Source organism: Aedes albopictus, chromosome 1, assembly GCF_035046485.1.
Source record: "Aedes albopictus strain Foshan chromosome 1, AalbF5, whole genome shotgun sequence".
NCBI lineage: Eukaryota > Metazoa > Arthropoda > Insecta > Diptera > Culicidae > Aedes > Aedes albopictus.
This window is the reverse complement of record NC_085136.1, coordinates 34592045-34614728: the sequence shown is the minus strand read 5'-3', so window position 1 is coordinate 34614728 and position 22684 is coordinate 34592045. Positions and strand designations below refer to the sequence as shown.

Genomic DNA, 22684 nt, shown 5'->3' with positions numbered 1-22684 from the left:
CTTCGACGACTTCTTGGCATGCGGACACTTGGCCGCAAAATGTCCCGGCTTCTCGCAGTTGTAGCAGAGCTTCTCGTGTTTGCTACCCTCTCGATGCTCGTTGCACTTTTTCCGGCTTGTTTGGCTGTACAGCGCACCGCCCGTGCTGCTGCTGACCGGACCGCGATCAAGTTTTACATCCTGTAAAATTTTCGCCTTAACCGCGTCCGCCGTCAATGCTGTCCCGGAAGCTTCTAGTCCCATGATCATGGGTTCGTACTGCTCCGGAAGACCCATCAGCAGAATCGCCGCGAGCCACGAATCGTCCACCTTGAAACCCACGGATGCGAGTTTGTGATTCGTGCTCATTAATTCGTCTACGTACGCCTCGACGCTGGGGCAATCAACCAGCCGCACAGATGTGAACTTACGTAACAGTCCGATTTTTCGCGTCAATCCGCTGTCCTGGAATGCGGACTGTAACTTCTCCCACGCTTCTTTCGCCGTGGCCGCATCTTGCACCAGGCTGTAGTTGTAACTCTCCAGACTTAGGCATATCGTCGCCAGGGCCTGCAGCTTCACTTCCTCAGGAACGCCTTCACCGTTTCCGTCCACGGCACACCAGCTTCCCTCGCGGATCAGGATCATCCGCATCGCAAACGCCCACGTGGTATAATTTTCCCGTCCTCGTAGCTTTTCAATGGCTGGCAGCGCCACGGAACTCCTGCTGACCCGAACGCTTCCTGCTTCAGTCACGCCTCGTCCGCCGGCGGCCACTCCATCTTCTCGCTGACCGGAACTCCTACTCGTGAACATCTTCCTTTTCTTCTGTTAAAAAAATCTTGAAATCTGCAGGTTAATTCTGGGCTCCATAACCTATTGCAGAGTGAAACGCGTGTGGTTTAGTTGAAGGTTACACAAGAATGAAAATTTTATTTCTGACAGTAGCGGCACGGATTATCACCGACTACTTCGATTGCTTATTCTAATAAAAACATTTTGCAAACATTTATTTGCTAATTTCAATTTCACATTTTATGTAAAAGTTAATTGTGGATTTTTTCCGAGTTCCTGTGCAGTTCTGGGTTTTCTCAACCAACCAACCATATGCTATTCACGATAGGCTACGACGTAGTACAACTAGTCACGGGTGACAATATGAAATGCTTGGAGGCCCTGGTGCCATTTCCAGTTAGATCCCATATTGTTCGTCAGGATGTCCAAATTATCCAACGCATTGTTCCCGGATCGATCAGATTTCAACTCTCTAGAGCAACTAGAGCAAACTTACTTCAACCCCTATACCACTATTTAATTCTATATTCTTCCGCCAGCCTACTGATGGCGCTGCATTTGTGATTCTAGAAATTAATGGAAGTTGAGGGGGTCTGGCCAAAGTCTACTTCTTAGCTTAGTGTTCTATGAGCACATCCACAGTTATTGATTGAGAGCTTCCGTTGTTAATGACCATTTTGAATATGCATCACAGACAGATATGTTGCTTAGGAAAAAAATGTTTCAAAAAAATCGTTAGGCATCACACTAGCACCCTCTATAATGCACAATCCGAAGCATTCGTTAGCAGGTATCCCCCGTGATGTCATCCTTGCATGAAAAGTGAATGAAGGTTCATGATTGAGTCATTTTATGTAAACATTGATCGGCGTCGCGTTCATTTCTCTTCAAAAAGTTTGAGGAAATGCCGGCACAGGCAGCGCCACCATGACACATGCGAGCACAGTCCGAACCACAATTCGTTTTCAAAATGATCATTAAATCGTACGATGATTGTGATTTAGAGTGCAATGTCTGTTTGTCTGTGATGTGAGGCATTTTCTGTAAATGTTTCTCCACGTCGCGCTCATGCTTTTTCTCAAAATGAGAACCATAGTGTAGGCACAACAGCGCCATCATGACAAAAGCGAACACAATCCGAACTGCGCATTATTTCAATTCAATTATTGCAAGTGCTGATTGCGGAATGTTATGTCTACTTGTCTGTGCAGTGGCGTAGCCAGAAATTTGCGTAGGGAGGGGTTTTTGATGTTCAATATTACTTTTTTTATTTGCCACTCACATTTTGTAAAAATATACACTGAATTTAAAAAAATTGTTTTCACCACAAAGCGTTTTATACTGGAAATTTGTTCCAGAAATTTTGGCTCTGGGGGGGGGGGTTTAACCCTAAACACCGCCCCCCCCACCCCCTGGGCTACGCCAGTGTGTCTGTGCTTTAAAAACTCCAAGTGTCGTTTAAAAAATTGTCGTATTATGATATTTTTTGTTTCAATTTTTGAGAATTCTTTCCCCATAAAAATCGTCTTAGGCATCCCACAAATGAATTTTTTAATCCAAGCTCGTTGAAAAGTTCATTTCTGGGGATGTCCTAGGGATGAACCTAGGGGCAAGACACAAGTTCAGATAAATGAAATATTCCACATAGACGAGTGCACCGCCCGCTGAAAGTTCACTCGGACAGCGAATTTTGACACCACAGCGTCGACCTCAGCAACTTCTACCCAGCTGAAAATTTGTTTAATTTATTGCATCTAGTTTTCGTTAGTTAGTCTGTCTGTCTGTCTGTCTGTCTGTCTGTCTGTCTGTCTGTCTGTCTGTCTGTCTGTCTGTCTGTCTGTCTGTCTGTCTGTCTGTCTGTCTGTCTGTCTGTCTGTCTGTCTGTCTGTCTGTCTGTCTGTCTGTCTGTCTGTCTGTCTGTCTGTCTGTCTGTCTGTCTGTCTGTCTGTCTGTCTGTCTGTCTGTCTGTCTGTCTGTCTGTCTGTCTGTCTGTCTGTCTGTCTGTCTGTCTGTCTGTCTGTCTGTCTGTCTGTCTGTCTGTCTGTCTGTCTGTCTGTCTGTCTGTCTGTCTGTCTGTCTGTCTGTCTGTCTGTCTGTCTGTCTGTCTGTCTGTCTGTCTGTCTGTCTGTCTGTCTGTCTGTCTGTCTGTCTGTCTGTCTGTCTGTCTGTCTGTCTGTCTGTCTGTCTGTCTGTCTGTCTGTCTGTCTAACAGCCAATGTATATATAAACCTTTTCCATGAAAATTTCATAACCTGCGTTTATTGTATCGGACGATTACCCACCTGACCCGATAGGCTACAATCAGATACAACAATCAGATACAATATATCGACTATCGCAACCATACCCAAAGTGCGATCTCCCAGCGCACCAAGAAGCGACGTTGCTTCTGATAAAGACGCGCTTCTTAATACCCATCTTTCCACCATTACTTCAATGCGCCCCATCTCACATATAACAATACCCAAGTACCTATGATGACTTGTTAACCAACCAACAGGTAGCGGCCGTTAGTTACCCATATGCCATACCATATCGGACATCGTGTTCGACAAGACGATTCACAAACAGCTTACTAGGTACCACCGATACGAGTGTTGCTTGTTAGTTATCTTCTCCGGAGCCCGCCCGCAGTTACGGCTCGATTCTCTATCGCGGGATGACTATCATTAAGGCTGGCAAGGCAAGGAGGCCCACTTGAAAGCTATTATTGGGATTTATCTACGTGACGGAGACCGATATCGCCGATACAACAGAATATATTATGTATGGGCGGACAGTGTGCTGCAGAGTTAAGCCCTCCCGTCCCGTGACAGACACTTGCCCATTTTTCGTCACTCAAAAGTGTGGAAAATATTTGACTATCTATATTTACGCTTCGGGTATCCGAGCAATCGATTGTTGGAAGATGATTGTCCGCATGTGATGAATCATGTGTCTGTGATAAATTTAGAGACGAGTACCGAAAGGATTGCATTGAATAATATATTGATATATCCCAAGCAATGAAAATCCTTTAAAAAAGATTTAACGAATTAAATGCTTTATTTTAATCTTAAAAAGTGAGAAAATGGCATTTTTTTAAACACAATTTAAGTATCGAAGAGACAAAGAGCAACTAATCAGTTGATCTGTATAAGCTAGTATCACAGACAAACAGACGTAACACTCTAATAATTCCCATCGTACACCGATTTATCGGTCTTTTTCAAAATATGATAGTTGGCCAACTGCCCACCCGTGGCGCTCGCATCGTTTTTGTTCGAGTTTGACGTTTGCTCACTACCGCCACCAGTTGATGGTCGGCCAAACTTAGTCCTTTTAGCATTGGGTGAATATGTTTCCGTGACTATGATTTGAATCGAAAAATGTTCGAAGTGTTACGTCTGTTTGTTTGTGCTAGTATGTTAATTCAACTTTTTATTAGGCTTTAACTTTTTTGCAAGTTTTTGCAATTTTGCAAGATAGGGGAATATTGTTCCCTATGGAGAATCATGGACGAAAACGGCTTTCCTGGGAAGCTGACTAGACTGATTAAAGCAACGATGGACGGTGTGCAAAACTGCGTAAGGGTTTCGGGTGAACTATCCAGCTCATTCGAATCTCGCCGGGGACTGAGACAAGGTGACGGACTCTCATGTCTACTCTTCAACATCGCTCTGGAAGGTGTGATGCGACGAGCCGGGCTCAACAGCCGGGGAACGATTTTCACTAAATCCGGTCAATTTGTGTGCTTTGCGGACGACATGGACATTATAGCTAGAACATTTGGAACGGTGGCAGAACTGTACACCCGCCTGAAACGCGAAGCAGCAAAGGTCGGACTGGTGGTGAATGCCTCAAAAACAAAGTACATGCTGGTAGGCGGAACCGAAAACGACCGGATCCGTCTGGGTAGGAATGTTACGATAGACGGGGATACTTTCGAGGTGGTGGAGGAATTCGTCTACCTCGGATCCTTACTGACGGCTGACAACAACGTGAGCCGTGAAATTCGGAGGCGCATCATCAGCGGAAGTCGGGCCTACTACGGGCTCCAGAAGAAACTGCGGTCGAAAAAGATTCACCCACGCACCAAATGCACCATGTACAAAACGCTAATAAGACCGGTGATCCTCTACGGGCACGAGACATGGACCATGCTCGAGACGGACCTACAAGCACTCGGAGTTTTCGAGCGACGCGTGCTAAGAACGATCTTCGGCGGTGTGCAGGAGAACGGTGTGTGGCGGAGAAGGATGAACCACGAGCTCGCTGCACTTTACGGCGAACCCAGCATCCAGAAGGTGGCCAAAGCCGGAAGGATACGGTGGGCAGGGCATGTTGCAAGAATGCCGGACAACAACCCTGCAAAGCTGGTGTTTGCAACTGATCCGGTTGGCACAAGAAGGCGTGGAGCGCAGAGAGCACGATGGGCGGACCAGGTGGAGCGCGACTTGGCGAGCATCGGGCGCGATCGAGGATGGAGAGCGGCAGCCATGAACCGAGTATTGTGGCGTACTATTGTTGATTATGTCTTGTCTTAATGATGTTGAACAAATAAATGTATGTATGTATGGGAATATTGTTCTCTTCCGTCATGGAAAGTTTTTTGAAACCTATTGAATCTAGAATTGGCCCCCAATACTTCCCAACCGAGCGAAGTTATATGCCCAAATTTCCGGCAATTTGGCCCACAAAACCGCCCATTACTAAGAGAATAAACCTGCCGACTAATTACTTTTAGTCTAGAGACAAGACTAAGCAAACAAGACAGGGGGATGACGAAGGGCCAGAATCATCAACCCAGCATTCGATTCAACATGGCGTCCAATGTTTTTGTTTTGATTGCTTAATTCATGGAAAAAATGCGCTGGAAACATCGACAGACACTGCTTCTCTGCTACATATAATATCGTGCAAAGTGATAAAGAAAGAGAAACAATCACCAAAAACAACGATTTCGTTTGAAATGTGTAATTTCCGAAATAAGCACTAGCAAAACACGAGCCACACACCCGAAAATTAGGAGCAAATTAGGGTAAACCGACCAGAAAGTGGGTACCGAAAAGCGCCGTACCAAAAGAGATGATGGGTGGAGCGGCGATACCGAGTTTGACAGCTGTGTCACCCCACTGAAACGAGAGCTCTGAAAAATGCTGAGTTACCGTCTTACCCCGCTGGTTCGACACGTTTTAATACGACACTTTTTAATTTGTACCCTGCTTATTAGCTTTTTTAGCGGTGTTGGGATAATACCACATTCTGAATCTGCATGTCAAACTGAACCGAATTCCAAATTTTCGTGAATTTTGGAGCCCGGGAAGCTATTTAAAAATCAGTTTGAAGTTTATATGGGAGCGATTTGTCGAATCACCCCTCGTCGCATTTTGTACTGGGCGGAGCTGCCAAGCAGTTGCCCAGCTGTCAAAAGGTGATTTCAAAAAATCTCTTTGTAATTCATTTTAGGTACCAAAATCAAGTTCTAAAAATCTGAAAAAAATCATAGTGGCTCAGAAAAAGGTGCTCTTTCATATAAAATCAAAAATTCAATACATTATTCCAAATTTAAAAACCCAATTCGACATATCTGGAGCTCGATTAGAATAGGTCGTATGTGCTTTCGTCGATATAAAATTCGATCAGTTGGATTCGCTGATTGACGCGAAAGCTGTTGAAATTAAACAAAACTTATACATACAGCCGATTCCTTACAAAACAGGCTTTCCGTTCAATCACTAAAAGTCCTCGAAAAATAATTCATATTGCTACAGTAACTAGAATAAACTGATCGATTTTTATATCGACGAAAGCACATACGACCTATTCAAATCGAGCTCTAGATAGGGGAACTTACGTATTTTCGGCAGTTTTGTTCTCTTCGTCATGGGGGGTTTTTTGAAACCTGTTGATCTCAAAGTTGGCCTCAAATCCTTCCCAACCAAGCTGAGTTATGTGCCCAAATTTCAGACAATTTGGCCCACAAAAACCTCCCTTGACGAAGAGAACAAACCTGCCGATAATACCCTTTGTCACCCTATGTCGAATTAAAAAGTGTTCAAATGTCACAGCGATGTACACTGTAAATGTAGAACAGTTTGATATTGCGCATATACTCGCACCCGCAGCACCTCCTCTTGCAGCCTCTGGAAGTTCTGGGCTGGTGCTATTCGACACCCAAACCACCTGGAGACCAACCGGAATGAACTGAGGCTGTCAACAATCGTAGAAAGAACGAGCTTTTCATTCGCTCCACCGCAATATCTGTTAAAATTATGTTTCAAAACAAATCCAGAAATCAAAATAAAAACAAAAATAGAGTTGCTAAATTTCAATGAGATTGTTGATGTAGGGTGACCAGTTTGTCGAATTAAAAGTTTGCCCCGGTTATTCGACAACAGTTGGTGTCGTATTAGCGGGGTAATACGGTACACTTTTTATCGATTCTTGACGAAATTTGCTGAAAGACGTCCCTAAAACTGCAATTTTCATTCAGCACACGCGACACTTTGCAGTTTGACATTGGTGTCAGATCAAACTTTGGCATAAATGGGAGAAATTCTGAGGAACTGTGAGGAAGTCTGAACAACACCTCGAACACAGATATACTCTTGCTACACGCAACTAAAAAACCTTAGGAAGTTCATAACTAGATTGAGTTTAAATAAGGGCGAAAGTAACATGAGAGAGTTCTCTTCATCGACTCTCTCTTTTGCAAATTAAAGTGACAAGATGCAAATTAAATCGAATTTTTTTACACTTAGACGCTAGATTGCATCGCAACCTAGCGATTTATGACCAAAAAGTTCAACCATACTTGCATCTTGTCACCCCTGATAAAAAGTATCATAAAAATACGATAAATTTTATTGTTACAACACCATTTTTTCGAAAAATATTCACCATTAAACATATTGTAATTTACACAACACACTCACCATCACCCCTATTGTTCTATACCATTCGGCGAATGGTAAATGGCACTTTTACAATAAAAAATAGTGGTCGTTATGTATCTTAACCATAAAATTTTGAGAAAATTTTCATACACTTTTTCGCAAAAAACAATAGAATGTATTGTGTTTTTATGAGACATTTTTAGGGCAATTTTCAAAAGATAACAATATATCTTAATGTTTTTTCATTGTTCTTACAATACAAATACAATTAATTGAATGGCGTCAAATGAATCGTTGTTACAATAAAAATACAATAATATTTGTTGTTATTTGTAAGCAGTTTTCGCTTTTGAAAATCCATAGAATTTATATTTCCCGCTAACATTTATATCCAGCATTTACGAGCACTAACGTCCGCCAGAATGATATGCACATTTTATGATAAGAATCAAACACTCTGATGTATGTCTGGTATGTATTGCTTGGCAGCTGTTGATAAGATCTATCTTCAATCTTTTCAAATAACTGCCAAATATCACAAGTCAGACCTCAGGTCGTATGATCCATATCATAAATCGTTCACAATTCATGTGACCATTAGTATCTGTAAATGCTGGAGAAAAATGTTACCGAGAAATATGAATTCTTTGATGTTTCAAAGGCGAAATCTGTTTACATAACAACAAATATTATTGCATGTTTATTTTAACATCGGTTCAATTGACCCCATTAAACTAATTGTATTTGTATTGTTATCAATGACAGTTTACTATTTACTAGATTCCTTTAATTTATTGGAAAACATTAGAAAAATCATTGTTCATCTTTTTCTTGTCTTAACATCCTTACTTGGCTAAACCTGCTTTTCAGCTAGTTTTCTATAAGTACTTCCTCAGTTATTCATTGAGAGCTTCCTCTGCCAACACGGCTTGACGTCTGTCAGTGTTAGCGAATAACATTCGATAACCGAAACATCTACTGTACTCAAATTTAAAACGAAAACTATAAAAAATGTGTCAAGTGATTTTGTATTTGATTATACAAACATGATCCAAGCAGCAATAATACTTATTGTTATTCATTTGTTACAAATTGTTTTTAAGTGTAATTGAGAAATAAACTCTTTTTTAATAAAAAGTCCATGAGAACTTTGCAGGCACTTTTGCAACTATTTAAAAACAACTTAAATTAATTTTTACTGATAGTAACTTTAAATTATTATAGAACTATTGAAAAACAATCGAATCAATCAGTCACTAATAAAGCTAATGTTCACTTATTGTACGAACTATATGGGCTTGATTTCTATTGTAAAAAGTAACAATATATCTACTATGTGTTTTATTGTGAAAAATAAAACCAGTCATTTGTTAATAATATTTACCATGTAAAGAATGGTAATTTTTTATCCGGGACTTTAATTTGAAGAAGAGAGAGTCGATGAAGAGAACTCTCTCATGTTACTTTCGCCCTTATTTAAACACTACAGTAGGCTTTCGATTACTGCATCATGTTAACGTTTCACTTAGCGAATGAAAATCCTATATGCAACGCCTGACAGTGTCAACAAACCATCAACTGACGTAAAATGAACATGAACTTCATCCGACTGTTCATTTGGGCTAACATGACGCACCATTTTGACACTTGACGGTGCGACAACTGCAATTTTTTTGCACTTACCGAACTTGCCGTTAAAAAGCATTGCAGTTAAACCGTTTGCACCGACCGAACGTCTACTGTATATGAATGCCATGAGGAAAATCTTATGAAAATTCATTTTCATAAGATTTTCTTATGTCACGCCATAAGGATAACTTATGAAAGCTAGTTTTCATAAGTTATTCTTATGGCATTCATAAGAATGAGTTATGGCAAAAATTCATAAGGTATTTTGATGAATTTCGTTAGTTTTTTTCGCTGTCTATCTTGCCCCTAGCCTTTAGTCATCCTATCTCATTATAAAAAAATGGCCTTTTTTATAAAAAAAGAAGAAAAACACACATAAACAATGGACTTATCCACCGATGAACTGAATTCATCGCGGTCCGAGAATTTTGACACGACACTACAGCGGGGTCGTTCCCAATCAGAATTGTTCAATTCTGATTGGAAATCTTTCACTTCCTATTGGAAGCTCTAGTGTCAAAATTCTCGGACCGCGATGAATTCAGTTCATCGGTGCACTCGTCTATAGACCACCTCGCGGCGAAATTCTATCCCTTTCGCTCTTTCAGAGAGTTTGAAAACAACAGAACTAGTACCTGTCAAATTTGACAGGTGTTGGTCCTGTTGTTTTCTAATTTTCCGTAGGAGAGAAAGAGAGCGATTGCTTGATGACGTCACCGTGCAATGGAGTATGGACTTATCCACCGATGAACCGAATCCATCGCGGTCCGAGAATTTTGACACTAGAGCGGGGCCGTTCCAATCAAAATTTAACGATTCTGATAGGAAATGGCCCCGCTCTAGTGTCAAAATTCTCGGACCACGATGAATTCAGTTCATCGGTGGATAAGTCCATACCGATGAATAATACTATTACTGGCAAACTGCCGTGTGCGGCATAGTTGTCCCATGTTCTATGGGAATCCCTATTAACATGGGACAACTATGCTGCACATGGCAGCAAAGTTGTCAGACCAAAAATCAGCTGTTTTAGTGTACGCAGTCTGACGTTATGAAAAAAAATTTGTATGACGAAATTTTGACCGTACCACCCTTTAGACGGGTCTGTGTCATTTGGCATAAGGCCGTTTGGCTTAAGGTCACTTGACATAAAGACATTTGGCATAACGATCATTTGGCATAATGGACACTTGGCATAATAAAGAAGGGTGTATTTCGATTATGCCAAATGTCTTTATGCCGTGGCCTTATGCCAACCGACCATATGCAAAATGTCCCGCTCCCGGTATAGACCAACACGGAGCCGCCAAACTACCCAAAATTGAGTTCTTTTGACGCAATCCCATAGTTCGGCCCAATAAGCCAAATTTGAGTAAATCGATTAAACTCACACTAGGTAAATTGGGTTGTTTAGTGAATAAAACATTGCTATTTTCTATAGCCTAATCGAAAGAGCTCATTTTTCTAAGTGTAACGTGATTTTATTGGATTCCAATACCTTTGTTTTGATGATTAAATTAACAAAACAATTTTCATTTTTGTGGATAGAATGACAGTTCAATTGACTGTCAAACGATAAACTGCAACGATCGACGCACCACCATCTTTCGAATAGTGGTGGGTGTAGGTACCTTTTTCGCGGTGTTGTTTACGGTGAAGCAACACCGCGAAAAGGGTACCTGTGCTCTCCAACATTCGAAAAATGGTGGCGCGTCGTTCGTTCTACGCTAGCGATGTTGCGGTGGGGTGATGACGTTTGGAGGCGAATCGCTAAAGTGACAGTTCGACCCGAACAAAAAAATTTCCCCATACAAACTTTAAATGCATTTTAAAAATAGTTCCCGAACTCCGAAAATTATGAAATTTTGGATTTCGACTAATTGTTGGGCGGTGAATCCGATTATGAAATAATCCGGATACCCCTAAAGAACCCAATTGCCTTCACCTCCAGCAAAAACATTTATTTAAGAGTAGGTAAATTCAACCCAAGACCCCCCCTCATTCAACCCAAATTTGAGTAAATCTGCATTTACCCAAAATTGGCTTATTGGGCTCAAGGACCCCCGTTGGGTAGATGCATCTCTGTTTGTTTTTGACAACATAGATGAGGGAAAGAGGGAAAACAACCTAATTTTGGGTAACTAGTTTATTCGATATACAGTAGACGTTCGCTCGGTGCAAACGGTTTAACTGCAATGCTTTTTAACTGCAAGTCCGCTAAGTGCAACAATTTTGCAGTTATCGCACCGCTATCTGTCAAAAACGAAACGTCAACAGAGTTGCGATGTTTTCAGATGCACTACAGCTGCATTGCGACACCGTAAAACCGCTCAGCACTAAAATGTGTAAGCCCTACTCATAAGTGCATAATTTCCAGACCACACAAAAATGTGTTACACATTCTCAAAAAACAGCTCGTACGCTCGTCTAGATGCGAAATGTCGATTTTTTTTGTTTTCCAAGGTCACTAGTAAACCTAGCTAGATTGCTGTACAAAAATGTTTGCGAATTTAACGATTTTGCGGACACAGGAGCTGATTATGTGAATGTGCAAGGGTTACACATTTTTGGTGTAGTCTGGAAATTATGCACTTTTGTGCTGAGCGGCGTTAGCGTGGATGTTTTTGAGTGCATTCTGGCTGCGTCCAACAGCAATTGACAACTGTTTGACGGCTGTCAGTCGTTGCAGTTAGCGAATTTCATTCGGTAACTGAAACGTAAACATGTTGCACTTATCGAACGTCTACTGTACTCAGCTTTGAGTAAAATCGACCCAAAAATTAGGTAGTTTGATTTCTCCGTGAACCAGACACTTGATTTGTATACAGATAACAGTTATTAAAGTTTGATACCATGAAGTTGTTTCTCGCTTTATACTTATGACACACATGTGATACAAGAATCACTGTACAATTGCGCTTGAAATGAGTGCCATACTGAAAATTCTCTCAGTTCAAGTCAGTCTTTTCAAAATTTTCTTGACACTGCTTACCGTTGTACAGGAATCACACTCGTATCACATGTCTGTCCGGGGTATTAGATACCAACAGCCCACGCAGCGTATGAGACGAACTTCCCGGGAGCTATGCGCCTAGCTCGCACCCGTAGAATTTTCGTGAGCCTCCTATTAGCGCTGCGCACTGCGATTTTTAAGAGCTAGGAGACAATTTGGTGAGTAATAGAAGTGAACTGTGGTTAGCAATTATTGAACAGTGAAAATTGAGATGTGAGAAATTCGGGATGAGGATTGAGCAATGAAGAGTGAGTAGTGAGCAGAGAGAAATGAAAAGTAAACAAAGGAATAAACAGTAAGAAACGTGAAGCTGTGATAAATGAGCAATAGAGGATAAGGAATGAGCAGTAAAGAGTAAAAAGTGAGAAATGAGCAGTGAAGAGTGAGAAGTGAAGTGTAAGGAACAGGCAGTGAAGGAGTGAGAAGTGAGGAATGAAGAGTTAGTAATGATAAGTAAACAGTGAAGAGAGAGGAATGAGGAACGAACGGGTGAAAGTGACAGGTGAGAAGAGAGGATTGGGGAGTAAGTAGTGTGAAGTGAGGAGTGAGCAGTGAAGAGTGAGAATTGAGCAGTAAAGACTGAGCAATGAAGAGTTTGGAGCAATGGGATGTGTGTGATCAATGAAAAGTGAGAAGTGAACTGTAAGGAATGCGCAGTGAAAAGTGAAATGTTAGAAGTGAAGTGATGAATGAAGAGTGAGGGATGAGAATTGTGTGAGCAGTAAGCAGGTATGAGGTATGGAAAAAAAATGCAAATACAAATAATTCAGTCGAGCTGAAGCGAAGAGTGAGAAAGAAACAAACATAATATTGAAACAAAAATAACGCGTTTTTCTTAGTTTCCTGTTTTGGAACACCCCTTATTGTTCCTATCCGTAACGGTCACTTTATTTATCAGGAAGCTTTTACCACAGACAAACAGACGTAACACTCTGATAATTCCGTAATAATTAGCGAAAAAGCCGTAACCAACAAAATGTACACAATTTGAGCAATTGCAGGGGTGAAAGAAGCTAGATTTGTCTTCTAAATGCTCACAAAGTTTCCTTGATATCACTTTTCTAACTATTGAAAATCACTGATTGAGTGAAAGGCTCTTCTATTCCAAACGAACAAAAACAAGAATTACGCCTTCTACTCCTTTGTTTTGTTTGGTGTTTTGTTTACGAAAGTGAAAGGCGAAACTGAAATCAACACGTAAACACGGCGATAGTAGAAGGCGAAACTGAAATCAAAACGTAAACACGGCGAAAGCACACGCTAACCTGAAACTACCCATCGCCTGGGTCGATTCTACCCGGATTTTCATGTTGTTAGCAGTTGTCAAAATCCGGGTAACCCGAAAACCCAGATTGGTTGAATCTGGGTAAAGATCTGGGTAATCGGCACTTTGTCACTTTCCGGCTTGAGAATATGGCAGCGGTCAGGCGAACGCTGGCAATTATGGGTGTTTCCTCGAAAAATATGAGGATAAATGACGGGAAAACAGTTAAATTCTTTCAGGGAACTGTTTTTCTGCATCAGGTAAGTGAACAGCACACGGGAATTGTGAGCTTTATATCAAAATTCTAAATTGGAAATAAATTAACAAAATCAAGGTCCAGGAGGAGCTGGGTACCGGTTACCCAGATTTTGCCACCAACATCGGTAACCCAGATTAGAGTAAAGGTACCTTTACTCAGATTAGAGTAACTGCAGTTTTGCTCAATCTGGGTCGCTTTGACACCAATCTGGGTAACTGAGGGTTAGCGTGCAAATGGCGAAATTCTGTCAAAATCATAAACAAGGCGAATAGTAAAAGGCGATTCTGAAAATAATATCGATTCGATGCGCATAGGGGGGGGGGGGGATCTAGCGTAGTGGTTAGGCTTCTGACTGTTAATCAGAAGGTCATGGGTTCAATTCCCACCCCCTCCAGGGGTGAGTGGGTAACAGTCTACGGACTATAAAAGAATAATGCAGTCTTCGGACACACAACAACACACAACTGTCAAGTAGAAAAAACTATAGATAGTAGAGTAAACATAGATCCGTGTTGATGAATCCGTTGTATCCAAACGAACTGTCAAAATCTGTATCCAAACGGGCATGACGTCACGATTTAGACAACATCAATGGAACGCATGACGTCATATTCAACTGTCGCACTCTTGAAAATTACTATTTACACGCTTGAAACATTTTAGTCAGCGGTGTCCGCGGATCTATGTTTACTCTACTATCTATAGAAAAAACAGTCGATAAAGAAGAACACGAATTGTAAACTCCACGGAGTATAAATAGAAGTAGGTTGGACATATGGCCTGCGATGCCGGTCCATTAGGAAGGTGAGTGCGCAAAAGAAAGCACCACCGATCAGAATAAGAAGAAGAAGAAGAAGAAGAGGCGCATAGTATTGGGCGAAATTAGCATTCTTAGGTATCAATTCAGGCGTAATTAAATAAATGCAATTTTTAGTGCAAAAAATATCAAATTCGTGCAGTGTTCTTAGAAAAACAAGAAACTATGTCAGAACTGTATCAATTAACCTTATTTAAGTTGAATTATTCTGTATTACTTCTAAATAGGAATTAAAATTTGATCAGCAAAATTCGGTTGTTGTTTTCGCATTGTTATTGCTTTGTTAGTTACGCCCTATTCGCGAATTACTCCCGAATTCTCATCGAACACCGATTTATCGGTCTTTTTCAAAATATGATAGTTGGCCAACTGCCCACCCGTGGCGCTCGCATCGTTTTTGTTCGAGTTTGACGTTTGCTCACTACCGCCACCTAGTTGATGGTCGGCCAAACTTAGTACTTTTAGCATTGGGCGAATATGTTTCCGTGACTATGATTTGAATCGAAAAATGTTCGAAGTGTTACGTCTGTTTGTCTGTGCTTTTACCTTTGATCTTTGGCCACAGGAAACAACCCCTCATGAAGTTTGGATTGTTCACACGGTAGGTGCCTAGTACGAACTGCAGACGAAATCTAGAACTCCGGAGGCCTCCGTTCCCCCTCCCTCACAGGACAAAGTAGAGTAATGCGGGGCAAAAGTTCGCACGGGGCAAAAGTTCGCAGTGGGTCTTTTTCTGAGCACGACTGAAGAACCCAAACAAATCTGTATGGGTTCGACACATAATCAGGTCAGCTACTCGTCAATAAAATTTGGAACGATTTCGTTATGGTTTGGCAGAGTTATGCAAAAAAATGTGTTTCTAGGGGTTTTGATAGAATTTTTGGATCTTTTGGAATAAGAATTTGTAGTAACAGGAAGAAGAAGAATCTCATAACCTCTTTATGTCGGAGAATCGTTATTCCATAGTAGTTCGCGAGGTGCACTCGAATAAACAATAAACTACTAGTGCTTCTTGCAGAAAGGGACTTTGTTAAAACCTCGACAGTGGGGCAAAAGTTCGCAGTAGCTGTGGGGCAAAAGTTCGCACTAGATTTCTGGGTCTAGTACATCAATATAATTACAGAATCTTTGAAGCAATGATAATTTTGTATAGAAACTACTATATATGCATAATATGAATAGTATGGCCCCTGAAATCGTTGCGACAGAGGGTTTGAACATAGTTTTGTAAGAAGATTGACTGTAAAGCAAACATTATGTTCACGCATTTAAATCAATAAATGAAAAATGGCTAAAAAAACATTTTAAAACATTTTCTTTATCACCCTCGTCGTGCCTTTTCGTATGTTTCTGAAGGTCTTTTGTTCATCTACTTTAGCGGGGTCTTTCATAGCTTAGTTTGTAAATTCACAGTTATAAACCATCACCATACTGACGGGGATAAGATTCGATAACAGTCCCGTTCAACAGTTTTGCTGCATATTTGATTTTTTTTATGCTTTTTGTGCAACACGTATCTCTATGATTACCCCACAACGTATTTTGACAACGCTGTAAAGGACAGTTCTTAGTTAATAGTTGTGGAAGTCTTCATAAAGCACACTCTATAAGCTGAACACCAGGTCGTATTCCAGTTGGGTCGTAATTCTAAGAACAGAAAGAAACAGATTTCATGGCTAGAGTGAAAAGATGAACATGAATTAACATGAAATAAATGAACATCACACCAATAAACTACCCTGTACAAGGTGCGAACTTTTGCCCCGCATAGTGCGAACTTTTGCCCCCACTATGGGGCAAAAGTTCGCATTGGAGTACTTGTTTTAAAAATTGTATTACTAAAACTACAAAAGAAACGCGAAAAAAATCTAGTACTACGTTTTGAAGGCAACATGATAGGGACCCGTTTAACGAAGAAAAACGATATTATTTTCTTTTCGTTCAATAGTTATTTTGTAAAGTCTGCTAGGTGCGAACTTTTGCCCCGCATTACTCTATTTCAGCAAACATCAATTAAGGGCACACTACCTGATCTGAATAACTTTAGTTTAATGGGCAAACATTAAATTATAGCATTTTTGATTACTTTTTTGAGTAATTCATAGCATGCGCAAAGTTGAATGAAATAGTTTTTCTATTTCAAGTATTTTTTGGTTAATATTATGATTTTTTATATTACAGACTCAAAGAAGGATCATTAGTCTATCGTATGAGCATATTGTTCATGATATATTTTGTTTGTTTGTATTTTTTATAACGACTAGAAATTTGATTTTTCTTAACTGCGCAAAGTTTGGTGCATACACGGTAACTACTACGCTGCATACGGCAGACTTTCGAAATAAAAATAAATGCTTTGGAAATTTAACCGAAACTTTTCCTTGAATGGTGGCACGCTTGGTGAAGTATGTACTAGATTTGTAGGAATGAACTGAAATTTTGCATGATGAGATGATAAATTATCCCTTTCTTCAAGAATTGGTACAAAATTAATTATGTGATGCTGTTTGAGGAAAACTTTGGGTAACTATGTTGTAGTACATGGTTTCCCAAACTGTGGGTCGCGACCCCCTAGGGGGGTCGCCGGCTTTCATCCAGGGGGTCGCGAGAGGCAGTAAAATATTGTACTGTAACAGATAATAAATGAGGGAATTTCTATGGGGGTCGCGAAAACTGCGTCTGCTGGCAAAAGGGGGTCGCGTGACCTGAAAGTTTGGGAACCTATGTTGTAGTATGTTCCAGTTCTTGCATCTTCAACAAGCAAAGAAGTTTTGCTCATACAGCATCAAATTAGACAAGGAATCATAATATCCACGCTTTTTGAACCTTTACATTGCAGAAACGGAGACTTTATCATCTCTCCATACAAAAAGTTAGTTCATTACTACAAATCTAGTGCTATACCCATCGTAGAAGCTAACTATAATCTCGTTTAGCTTCAGAATTATCCATATCTATTCTTCAAACCTTCTCCACTCAAAAATCCCCAGAAATACATTTTTTTAGTATTTCGTTTCAAACTTCCTCCTAAGGAAAACAAGATATCTATACATATTATGTATGTATGAACGATTTGGAGGTCGACCGAAATCAATAATTCATAAAGCCATTAATTAGATTTAGCAAAATAGGAAAACCCGAAAGAAAAATCTCAATACTCACTGATCGGGTGCTTGCACGGGTTGCTCATGAACATCTCCTGGAAGTACGGACTGCAGATGGCCAGCACAATCTTGTGCGCCTTCAGAAGCTTCCCATCGCACGCGATGGTCACATCGACCAGATCGCCCAGGTCGTACAGCTTCTGGAAGCCGCTGGCAATGTTGTCCGCAAAATTGTTCCAACACAGTGCAAACTCGTCCATTTCTGCTGCTGCTGCTGCTGATGGGATGATATCCTTCCGTTGAGGATCACTTAAGTCACTTTCTTCTAAGCGCGCAAACTCACACGTCCACCACCGGCTGGAAACGACTCAAGACTGAGTGGGTACACTTCGAACCGGTGCGCGCGCGGATTCCTTACAAGAGCACGCAACTGAGCGGGCGTCTTCGTCTCCGGTCGGATCGTTTTCCTTCGGCTCCGCCGGCACTGCTGCTGGTGACGAATCCTTATCAGCACCAGCAGTTATCATCGTGTACCGTTTCGTATTGATTTCGTCGTCGTTGTAAAAGTGTTTTGATGAATGGTGGTGGCAGCAGAAGTAGCATCATTCAGTACAGATCCAGAAGCGGTCGACTAGAGAACGGATTCGATTCTCGGAGTACGCCTCGGAAGGATAACATCTGAAAGTCAAAGGTTCCCAAAGAGATAAAGCAATTAAGAACAAACCGTTATATTTATGATAAGCTTACATGAGTCGTCTCGGTCGCAGCAGATAAAATAAGTGGCTCAAGTTTCACGCACGAAGTACAGCGAAAGACAGGGGGAAATGCACTGCCGATGATAAGCGCAAGCAAAGTGGAAAACCAAAACAAAAAATAATGCGTCAGTCGCTGGAGTCGAGAAGGGAAGGGTGCACCGGGATGTTGTTTGGCGAAGTGACGTTTCCTTTTTTTTTGTACTTCACGCGGGTGAGTGATGAGGTGCGTTTAGTGGAGCACGTGCATGAGGAAAGTTTATCGCAGATGAACATATGGATGAACTAGTCGATCGAGCAGCTTAAGGCATTACGGGATGACCGTCGGTTTGATTCTTCACTAGCAGGTTGAAACCCGGAATTTGGGACGAGCAAAAATCGTTTATTTTTCTTCAAATCCATGCGTCGCAAATCAAGGGGCAAGACACTGTGAGAACGAGAGCAACTCTGATAAATTCTGAGTAATTCTATGAGCCTCTGCACGAATCTGGCGTACTGCTCACTCCCACAGAAAATTTAGAAACAGCGCGCACAGTAAAAGCACAGACAAACAGACATATTACTTAGAAGAAATTTGTTTCAAAAACATCGTTAGGCATCACACTAGCACCCTCTATAAAGCACAATCCGAAGCATTCGTTTGCAGGTGTACTATCCCTCGGCTCGATGTAATAATTTAGCAGGTGACGACTCCCTCGTGGCGTTACCTATGGACTTATCCACCGATGAACAAAATTCATCGCGGTCCGAGAATTTTGACACTAGAGCGGGGTCTGTTCCAATCAGAATCGTCCAATTCTGATTGGAACGGCCCCGCTCTAGTGTCAAAATTCTCGGACCGCGATGAATTCGGTTCATCGGTGGATAAGTCCATTCATGAAAGATGAATAAACGTTCACGATTGAGTCATTTTATGTAAACATTAATCGGCGTCGCGTTCATTTCTCTCCAAAAGTGAGACGTTAAATAGGAACAGCAGCGCCACCATGACACATGCGAACACAGTCCGAACCATACTATATTTTCAAAATGACCGTTAAATCGTGCGACGATTGCGATTTGAGTGGTATGTCTGTTTGTCTGTGGTAAAAGTCAAATTTGACTTTTACTGTGCGCGCTGTTTTCAAATCAAGCATAATTTTTCAATCCGACGTAACTCGAGAATGTAAACAAATCCGGGTTAACTGCTGCATGCATGATTTATAAAGCAAATTGAAGAACCCACATCACTGTTTGATGATTTATTGCTTAATTTGTTTAACTAAGCATATTTTTCGAAACGACGTATCTAACTATTTTGATGTTTACAACTTTACTGATAGATACACCGTTTTGATATATGAGAAAACCAAACGACGTATCTAGCCAAAATCAAAAGTAACAGATACACCAAACTGGCACCATACAAAAGCGACGTATCTCGCATGACGTATCTCTGACCAACCCGGTGTATGTGTATTTTTGTTAAAATTCATTGTGAAAATGATATGGAATGAGTAGGTTTTGTTTCTTACCTAGTGCGTGCTATATCCCTGGTGATGTTAAGCACGAAAAAACTTAAGAAAAGTCTTTTTATAAAAAACTATTTTAGTGAAATGGTCGTCAACATTGACCATGAATTTACTCAGCTCAGTGAAAAAGTTAGATACGTCGATTTGAAAAATTATGCTTGAAATGTTCTGTGGGAGTGAGCAGGTCAGGGCAAATTCATGCAGAGGCTCATAGACGAGTGCACCGATGAACATTGAGTTCACTGAACCTGAATTTTTTTTGACAGCACAGCGGGATCGACTCTCAACAACTTCTACTCAAAGATGCACCACCAAAATGCGCTAATACTACAGTCGGAACCCGCTCGTTGAGCCACAACCTCCACCCAACCAACGAATTCGATTCGCTAGTTGGGTGAAGTGACAGTAGCACAAGGGGCGTGCGCGTTGTTTTATAAATCATGTTTAGGTTGGAAGTTAAGAGTAAAATTTTTTAATTTGTTTTACTTTTAGAGCAAAACTGATACGTTTTGCAAGATACATATTAGCGTGGGACACAAAAAGACATTTTACTCCTGTACACTTTTTGAGTTCCATTTTGGCCCCATATCAACTGTGCAAATTTTCAGCTCGATCGGAGAAACTATATTTTAGCGCCAGCCGTTTTAAGTTTTCATACGATTTACTATGGGGAAAATCACTTTTTCAAAGAAAAATCGCCACAGGTTGCCCCTTAATCCCTAAAAATAAATCGATGAATGATTTCTGTTGGAAATTTTACGAGGAACAAACCCTCCGAAGACCTCAAAGCGATCTAAGGTACGTGGAAAAAGTTACTCACTGAAAACCGAATGGCATGCCAACGCTGTTTAACATGTAAGGAATAACAATAAACAATAAAATCAAGTCATTTTATCGATCGGGTAAGGCTTAATAACTTTTTCCACGAACGTCGCATCGCTTTGCGGTCTTCGAAAGTCTGATTCCTCGTGAGGTTATCTACAGAAATCATTCAACGACTTATTTTTAGAGATCAATGAGTGACCTCAAGTGATTTTTCTTTGAAGAAGTTAATTTTCCCCATAGTAAATCGTATGGAAAACTAAGAATGGCGGGCGCTCAAATATAGTTTCTTCGATCGATCTGAAATTTTGCACAGTTGATATGGGACCAAAATGGAACTCAAAAAGTATACAGGAGTTGGAGTTTTTCCATTTTTTATATTTTCCCATATAAACCGTGTACCAGGCTAATACATATATGGCTAATGCGAGAAATAATTATTTTCACCAATTTATAGTCGGTGAAGTGAAAATGTTTATGAAACCACTCGGACCAAAATGTAAGCATAAAACGCTTTCAATGATCGACAATATAAAGATTGCCGATGTTTTGCATTTGTTTCCAAGTAATTGTACATATTGTTTTTTTATGAAATATGAAATAGAAATTCTTCTCGATTAAAAGTAAAGTTTAAGAAACCAAAAAATCATTAACTCGCCCCTCGGAATTACAGATTGGTTGTCATTTTCAGTTTGACATTAAATTATGACATCCAGGTCCGTTTCAGTTGGCTGACAGTTCAACCACAGACAAACAGACGTAACACCTTGATCGATTTTCATGCAAATCCATCGCCCAGTTCACACTACCATCACCTGGTGGAAAAGTTGCACGAATCACTGTGTTGTGCAATATCGTCAACAGAAGGCGCTAGTGTGAAACGTCAAACGCATAGAAAAACGATGCGCGCGCCTCTGGTTGTGAAAGCCACAACTAGGAAAATTCAAAATGATCGTTGAAAGCGTGGTCGACGGAAATTTCGCAAGTGTTACGTCTGTTTGTCTGTGGTTCAACTAACGGAGCCCCAACTAAAAAGTCACCCAACTATTAGGCCCCCAACCAGCGGGTCATGACTGTATTTTTCTTTGATTTCTTACATGAATTTCCATCAAGGGGAGGATCACTCTTGGAACATCTGACTCAGACTGAAGGAATTCCTGGAAGAATCCCTGAAAAATTCCAGGAGGAATCCCTGAAGGAATTCCAGGAGGAATCCCTGGAGGAATTCCAGGAGGAATCCCTGAAGGAATTCCTGGAGGAATCCCTGAAGGAATTCCTGGAGGAATCCCTGAAGGAAATCCTGGAGGAATCCCTGAAGGAATTCCTGGAGGAATCCCTGAAGGAATTCCTGGAGGAATCCCTGAAGGAATTCCTGGAGGAATCCCTGAAGGAATTCCTGAAAGAATTCCTGAAAGAATTCCTAAAGGAGTGCCTGAAGGAAGTTCTGGAGGAACCCCTAAAGGAAGTCCTTGAGGAACCCGTAAAGGAAGCCCTGGAATTCCTGAAGGAAGTCCTGGAAGGATCCTTGAAGCACCTTGAAGGATGGCCTGGAGGAATCCCTGAAGAAATTCTTGGAGGAATTTCTGGAGGAATCCGTGAAGAAATTCCTTGAGGAATCCCTGAAGGAATTCCTGAAAGAAGTCCTTTAGGAATTCCTGAAGGAAGTCCTGGAGGAATTCCTGAAGGAATTCCTAAAGGAATCCCTGGAGGAATCCCTAACGGAAGCCCTGGAATCCCTGAAAGAAATCCTGGAAGAATCCCTGAAGGTATCTGTGGTGTTTCTCTCTTGTCAGTTATATTACTAATGATCTTTCCAAACACACCGCCTACTCAGCGGTATGCTAAACTACCACATCTCCTT

At 41.0% G+C, this 22684-nt stretch overlaps 1 protein-coding gene and 1 non-coding gene across 4 annotated transcripts in view; one reads left to right on the top strand and one right to left on the bottom strand.

Moving 5' to 3' along the window:
• The window catches only part of LOC115256538 (broad-complex core protein isoforms 1/2/3/4/5), a 48830-nt gene extending 29642 nt beyond the window's left edge, over positions 1-19188 (bottom strand). The window contains exons 1-2 of one of the 3 annotated variants that reach the window (XM_029855231.2): positions 18486-19188; positions 17797-18416 (exon numbers count right to left, since the gene is read on the bottom strand). In XM_029855231.2, coding sequence (XP_029711091.1) covers positions 17797-17998 — 202 coding nt within the window. In that variant the 5' untranslated portion in view covers positions 17999-18416; positions 18486-19188. The remainder of the gene's footprint in view (positions 1-17796; positions 18417-18485) is intronic. The other 2 variants (XM_029855233.2, XM_029855232.2) reach the window with 2 other exon arrangements.
• Trnan-guu (transfer RNA asparagine (anticodon GUU)) lies at positions 14137-14211 on the top strand. The gene has a single exon. It is a non-coding gene; the product is annotated as a tRNA-Asn (tRNA).
• Positions 19189-22684: the final 3496 nt, after the last annotated feature.